Source organism: Populus alba, chromosome 10 (assembly GCF_005239225.2).
Source record: "Populus alba chromosome 10, ASM523922v2, whole genome shotgun sequence".
Classification (NCBI taxonomy): Eukaryota; Viridiplantae; Streptophyta; class Magnoliopsida; order Malpighiales; family Salicaceae; genus Populus; species Populus alba.
In genome coordinates this window covers 2,606,308-2,614,333 of record NC_133293.1, presented here as the reverse complement: position 1 = coordinate 2,614,333, position 8,026 = coordinate 2,606,308, and the positions used below count along the sequence as shown (strand labels likewise).

The following is an 8,026-nucleotide window of genomic DNA, read 5'->3' as shown; positions in this document are numbered from 1 at the left end:
ATTAATCCATCTACACCAACATAACCTTTCTCCTGATTTTGCACACGTTCTTTGCTCCCGGAGAGAATAGAAATGGTAACAGAAGCCCTAATTAAACCCTTTTAATTAGAAAAGAAAAGGAAAAATATTTCTTAGACTGGCCTCTCCCTCCTATCGATACACAAACTATATAAACCAAGAAACCTCCCTCTCATTTGCCTATCTCAAAAAACAACAATTATTAATGGCAATCAAGAACCATCCTTTCTTCATCTTCCTCTACGTTTTCTATATATTCATGAGCTTTTCACCAGAAATTGCCCATGCTGGATCGTATTTGTCCACCATAACAGGGGGCAACTGGGTGGTTCTCCAAGAAAGCATAGGCATCTCAGCCATGCACATGCAAGTCCTTAGAAACAACAAGGTCATCATGTTTGATCGCACAGACTTTGGCCGCTCCAATCTCTCTCTTCCAGACGGCGAGTGCCGGTACAAAGACGAAGTGGTTAAGCCTAAAGATTGCACTGCTCACGCCGTTCTTTATGACATCGCTTCCAACACCTTCCGCCCTCTCATGGTCCAAACTGACACTTGGTGCTCTTCTGGCTCCCTCGATTCCTCCGGCAATCTCATCCAAACCGGCGGTTACAAAGCAGGCGAGGCCGTAATACGCTCTTTCACCCCCTGCGATGACGATTCTTGCGATTGGGTGGAGCTGACAAACCAGGTTCTTTGGAACCGGAGATGGTATGCCAGTAACCAATTACTCCCTGATGGTCGCATAATTATTGTTGGTGGAAGAAGGGCTTTCACTTACGAGTTTTATCCCAAGAACCCTCAAGAAAGAGACAATTTCACATTGCCTTTCTTAATACACACCAGAGACCGTCAAGAAGAGATCAATCTTTATCCTTTCTTGCACCTCTTGCCTGATGGCAATCTTTTCATTTTTGCTAACAACCGATCCATCTCGCTTGACTACAAACGTAATAAGGTGATCAAGGAGTATCCGGTAATGCCTGTTGGTGACAGAAGAAACTACCCTTGCACTGGCTCTTCTGTTTTGCTTCCTCTCCGGTTAACCGGAATCACCAATGTGACTGACCAACCTGAAGCAGAGGTCATGATTTGCGGTGGGGCACAGAAAGGTGCCTATATCAAGTCCAATTATCTCCACATTTACGAGCAAGCATCAACAACTTGTGGCAGGTTAAAGGTGACGGACCCGAAACCGGAATGGGTCATGGAGCTAATGCCCATTCCTCGGATCATGAACGATATGTTACTGTTACCCACCGGAGACTTGATTATCATCAACGGCGCAACCAATGGAAGCGCTGGGTGGAATGACGCCATGAATCCAGTTTATAACCCGGTTCTTTACCAACCAGATGAAGATCCGACCCGAAGATTCGTTGTGCTTAGCTCCTCCAAGATTCCCAGGCTGTACCACTCCACAGCTGCGCTCTTGCCAGATGGCAGGATATTAGTGGGAGGTAGCAATCCGCACCAGGGGTATAATATGACAGGGAAACCCTACCCAACTGAGCTGAGTTTGGAAGCTTTTTACCTACATTACCTGGACCCACAGTACTCGTATCTAAGACCTTCAATTTTGACAGTGGAGTTGTCCGGCAGAGCGGTGTCGTATGGAGAGATATTCTCCGTTACCTTCGTGTGCTCCTCCTACCGTCTGGATTTGGGGGTCTCCGTCACCGTTATTGCACCGTCTTTTACCACACACTCGTTTGGCATGAACCAGAGGATGGTGGTCCTGAACGTGCTGAGTGTGGTCCAGTTATCCATGTTTGCTTATAAGGCTAATGTGATTGGACCAATTAACGTTAATGTGGCCCCACCTGGATATTATATGCTGTTCGTTGTCCATGCTGGCATTCCTAGTAATGCTGTTTGGGTTAACGTTTGCTAAACCTTAGCCTTCTTCCTCTTCTTTTCTCTAATCCTTGCATGTCAGATTTTTTACTTTTCATTAATTGTTGAAAATATTATGGAATGTTGTCATGTAATCTTGTGCTGTAATTGCCTCTACTTGCTGGAGGCTCGATATATAGAGAGAGCAATGCACTTAAATGAAATTGTAATTGATAAAACATTAATTTGAGTATTTAAAAGTACCATAGTTTTTGTTTTTAAATATGTTTTGAAAGTGTGTTTTAGTACAAAAAAATAATAATAATAAAGCAATGTTTTTTTTATTGATTTGATATACTACTATCAAATATGAAATAAAATATTTTTAAAACAAATTATTTTAATGCATTTTCAAGAAAAACACTTATAAAAAATATTTTACACCACAATACTAAACATACACTAAATAAAACAGAATTTATGACAACTATACATATGGCCTTTTATTTGTCACATAAGAACACTTATACAAATGACTCAAGATGATTTTGAAATTTGGTTTCTAAGCTTTATTTGAGCTTGATCTTTAATTAAATTAAACAAAATTTAATGATTGAATTGAAACAATTAAACCTGATACAAACCTGAAAAAGTTAATAGTAATTTTTTTATTATTATTTTACTAAAAATAGTCTAATTAAAGTGGTCAAGAGCTATAAATTATCTAGAATAGGTTTACAAAGGACATGTATTTTCTTTGCATTTCCCAAGATTTCAAAGATAAAAAGTGGGTTGGATGAGTCCCACTAGTTCTATGGACTTCTCAATTATTGAGGATTGAATTGAAAAATAAAAAAAATAAAAGAAACTAGTTGATTGTTGAAATAGAAAGGTGTCCACAAATGACACAACATCATTATAATTTATATTTACATTTAAGTTTAAATTAAAAATAAAATAAAAGAGAAGGGAATTTTACTATACTTCTACTCACAAAATAGTATTTGCTATAATAATGTTTTTTTCCTCTTTCTTTGGCTTATATATATATATATATATATATATATATATATATATATATATATGTTTTGTTTTCAATTTTAATTCCATCATTCAACATTGGATTTATTAGTGATTACGCTTCAATATTTTTTTTATTTACTTTTTATAAACTTATCCCAATAACATAACTTAGACCATAAGTTTAACATGTTAATTCGATTGACTTTATTTTTTTTTTCTTTTCCAAATTGATTTTTTTCTCAATTCCACTCTTCAACATTGGCTTGGTTAGAGGTTGTACTAACTCTCCTCATAAAACACTATTCAATGTAATAATGTTTTTTTTTTTCCTTCCTTTGTTTTTTTATTTAACAAACTATTTTTTTTTATTTTAATTCCATCATTTAACATTATTGGACTTCATATTTTTTTTATTTACTTTTTACAAAGTTATCCCAGTCTAATAACCTAGACTACAAGTTTAACAAGTTAACTCAATTGACTTGAGTTTTTTCTCCCTTTTCTAATTGATTTTTTTTCTCAATTTTATCTTTCAATATTAGGTTGATTGAGAATTAAACTTTGTGATTTGTTTCAGTTTTCTTTCTATAAAGTTATCCCCATCTTGTGACTCAGGTCACGAGCTTATTAGATTAACTCAGGGTAACTCGAGTTGTTTTTTTTATCCTTTGCTTACTTGATTTTATTTTTAGTTTCATCTTTCAACATTGAAGTGATTGAAAATTGAGTTTTATAATTTATTTTATTTTGCTCCCTATTAGGTTTTCCTAGTCTCATGACTCAGGATGCGAGTTTGACAAATTAACCCGAGTTGACTCAGGTGATTTTCATGGCCATTTTATTCATTGTATTTTTTTCAATTACATCCTTAAACATTGTATTTATTGGAAATTAGACCATTTTAATTTATTATGATTTATTTTCTATAGAGTTATTATAATTTATGACCAAGCATGTACATTGACAGATTAACCCAGATTGATCTAATATATTATCGTCTTCATATTTATAAAAATAATATCATCTTAGATATTTATATTGAGTCAATATATTTTTATCGGTCATCCAGATTGTCTTTGGACCTATTAAGTTGATCAGGTCATATCGGGTCAATTCTCACTCAGTTTAGAAAAAACTTGTACTATAAAAAAACATTAGCAGTGCCTATATATTTGCTTATGTTAAAAATACCTTTTATCCGACCTGCAACACAATGCGTGCTAATGAACATTATTCATTAGAATAATGTTTTTTACAAATATGCCCCTAGCTAAAAAAACATCCAGCTAGGATTTGAGGGTGAGATGGTTGTTTTACCATTATGATTTCAATGTTATTTTCAAATTGTTTTGGGGTAGATTAGTCTTTTTAGTTTTTTTTAGAAAAACCTTAAATAACTTAAATACCTTGGGGAAAAAATTAAATAACTTAAACAAAAAAAATGTTAAATTGTTTTTTTTTAAAAAAATTTAATCATCTTTGAATTTTTTTTTCCTATCAAATTTAATATCTATTTTTTTTTTATTCTTAGTTTTTTTACTTTGGAAAGCTTTTTAAATTGATATTGTTCTCATGGTTTCATATTTAAATATTAAATTGATTAGGAATTAAGTTTATTAATTGAACCCAAGTTCAAGATTTCATGAGCTGTGAACCAAATTTAGGAGATTCATGCTCGGTTTGCTTGGTATTTTATTTTCTTTTGCTTAAATTTTTTTTTTATGTTCATCCTCTAGTATTTATTAAATTAGAGTCCAAGTCCGGTTATTTTTATTTATTTTTTTTTCTGTAGAGTTTTTTGTTGATATGAAATAACCCTAGTTATCTAGATTCCTTTTACTTGTCGTTCTTTGTTGGGTTTTTTTAGCTAATCATTTAAATTAATATTTTTCTTTTGATTTAATCCTTCAATATTTGGAATCATTTTTTTAATATAATTTATAAAACGAATTTTTTCTTAATTTTATCCTTGAACATTATATCAATTGGGAATTAATTTTCAAGGTTGAGGTTTTTTTTTATATTAAGCTTCATGATTCTTTTCAATTTTCTTTGTATTTGTCTATTATATCCCCATCTCTTAAAATACGGGTTGGTCTAAGTTGGCTCTATTATGACTCGATCCCCAGACCCTCTCCAGGTTCCTTACTTAGATAAACCGAAACATACATACAAACTTTTATTTTAACTCAATCAGAGTTCTATGCAACATTTGATATCATAATTAATTCTATAATATAAATCAATATCTTAAAACAATCCTTAATACAATTCAGTAAATGTGGAGCGTTAACTAGACATAAGAAAATAGTATTGATTACAATAATAATAAAAAAAAAACAAGTTATGAAAGTCCAACAAAAATGACCTATTAATAAAACTATAAGCCTAAAAAATAAAAATGAAAGGGTAAATTCAACAACTTAATAAGTAAATAACATTCAATATATACCTATAAGGGAATATAATAATGAGGAATATATACACGCTTGGCTTCATGCTTTTAAAGAAGAGTTTTAGAAGCAAGCTATAACAAGAGATACCATGAGGTAAGGCTTGTTAAAAAATCAATATGCAATGAGCATGATACTCTAAACTATAAGATGATCAATAACCACAAGGAAATCCTATTGACGCTTAGTAGGTTTAATATAAGGATTATATTAACACAAAAGAAAACATATTAAAAATAACTCGAAGCAAATAACATAAGAGATTACAACTCTAAGATTAGATACCAAAATATAATTATAAAACCAAAACAAATCAACTCGATTGATCCCAAACTGACCAAACTTAAAAGAATCAATCATCTTCCATTGTTTGGTCAATCAATCGATCAAAATTGACCAAGCAGCTCACTAAATCTATCAAGAAATGCGGTCAATTGAAATTGACAAACCAGTCGACAAGAGCCATCGGGCCAACCCGTTAATTATTGTAGACAAACCGGTAGACCGCCTGATCAAGATTTTAGAATCCAAATTTACCAGTTTCCCCAAAATGGCATATCTTTAACATTTTAACATATACTTTTAAAACCTATAGCAATTAACCCATAACAATTAAATTAATTCATCAACTAAACTTAAAACACAAACTTCAAATCCTTAATTCTCAACAACTTCAAAATCATAGCTAACAACAACAATTGTACATACAAAAGAATAATGCTTACCTTAAAAACCTTTTTTTTCCCACTCTCTTCTCCTTCATTTATCTTTCCATCTCATTGCTTCTTTTCTTTCCCTCTTTCAGTTTTCTTTATTTTAAATTCTAATTTCTTTTTTTTCTCTCTCTCTTTCTATTTATATATATCAACAACAACAACAACAACAACAACAACAACAACATCAGCAACAACAACAACAACAACAACAACAACAATAACAATAACAACAAGAATAACAACAACAACAACAACAAGAAGAAGTTAAAGAGGACTTTGAGATGTAAGATTAATATGAGGATTAAACAATAATAAAAACAAATGTCAATGTTAGAGAATCCACTAATGGTATTTCAAACAAGTATAGTATAAACTTATTTTATTACTCAACTGGAAACCACACACAAAGGAGGTTTCAATCGGATGATTTGTCATTAATAGCTCATTATAAATTATTAATATGATCATAGTAATTATCTTATTTAAGTAACACTAAACTTTTAAATATTATCAGGAATTCATGATACTAACTTATGTTAACAACAAATCAAGTTCCTTTCATAGCACAGTTGTAGGTTATACCATACGGTTGGGCTATGAAAGTGTCAAGCATTTGTTGTACCAAGTGTTATACAACAAAAATCTAGATTAACCATTTAACAAGCAAGGTATTAAGAATTAATTAGATAAAAATGATAAGACATGTTAATAGCAAGTTGTTTAGGATATAAGCTTTAAAGTCCATATTGAGTTTATATTATACTTATTCTTACACCATTAGTGTAACCTTTTCATCTTGACATAATAAAGTTAGCTAAACATAATGAAAAAGAGAAAAATAAATAAACAAGATAAAAATATAAATAAGATACAAGTTAACTAAGTAAAGAAAAAGAAATGAAAAGCACAAACAAGATATTAATAAAAGCAAAACTTAAGCATTGTAAAAATATAAAGAGAGAGAGCAAGAGCAGGATCTTGATTTGAACAACCAAGATGTCTAAATGTATGGTAAATGCCTTTTTTTATAGGGCCAAAATTTGGAACTATTGATTTGATAACTAATTGTTTAGTGGGTGGCCATATGACTTGGTGACAATCCTTATCTTCTTGTTTGAACAAAACGTCATTGATAACATCTGAATTTGAAAATACTTAACTCATGACAGTTCTAGGAAATTATCTCAGTTTTCTAGGAAGAAACAAATTGAGATCATTTGGACTTCTAAAACTCGAGATATGGGCTGAACACTGAACAGTGTCTGGGCTGTAGAACAGATTCAGACTTCTCCATTGTTGCTATAATTTGAACTTGAAAACGATCTTTTTAAATCTTGGACTCCCATGAAAATTTTAGGCCTATATCTTAGCATTCTATCCATATAGAGTATACCTAAATCCAAGATCTACAGCTCCAGATATGACCCAATGACCGAACAGTGTTCCAGTTTGGACTGAACTAGCATCTCTTTTCTAAGTTTGGCCCTCTCTTTGTCTTTTAAATTTTAGTAGCTAAACTCATCAAACAATTCTTTGATTTATGTGATAGGCATGCATTTAATATGAACATTTGCCATAAATTAAAGGTATCTTATAGTGTCAGACTTGTTATTATAAAACATGCTTTTGTTAAGGAGTTATTGATACTTCAAGTGCAAAATGATGATATAAATCATTGATAAAAAAACACTTTTAAGTACTAATCAGCTACCTTAAACTTGTTTACTTTAGTTGTTTGATTTTATTGTTAAATTAATGTTCACAAAATAGAAGGAAATAAAAGGTTAGTACTAAGACCATGAATTGGATAAAATTGATTATTGGAGAATATGATTAAAATGAGTTTGTGATGGGTTATAATGGATAAAGGTATTATGAAAAATATAACTTAGATGTCCGTAGAAATGAAAGCTAAAAGGTAGTGAAGTAACTTAATCATCCATGAAGTTGGAGATTAAAGGAATGAAAATTTAAACTTAG

General features: G+C 31.4%; 1 protein-coding gene across 1 annotated transcript; it reads left to right on the top strand.

Annotated features, from left to right (window-relative positions):
* The first annotated feature begins 277 nt into the window (after positions 1-277).
* LOC118029817 (aldehyde oxidase GLOX) lies at positions 278-1,912 on the top strand. The gene has a single exon (XM_035033758.1). The coding sequence runs from the start codon at positions 278-280 to the stop codon at positions 1,910-1,912; it is 1,635 nt and encodes a 544-aa protein (XP_034889649.1).
* Positions 1,913-8,026: the final 6,114 nt, after the last annotated feature.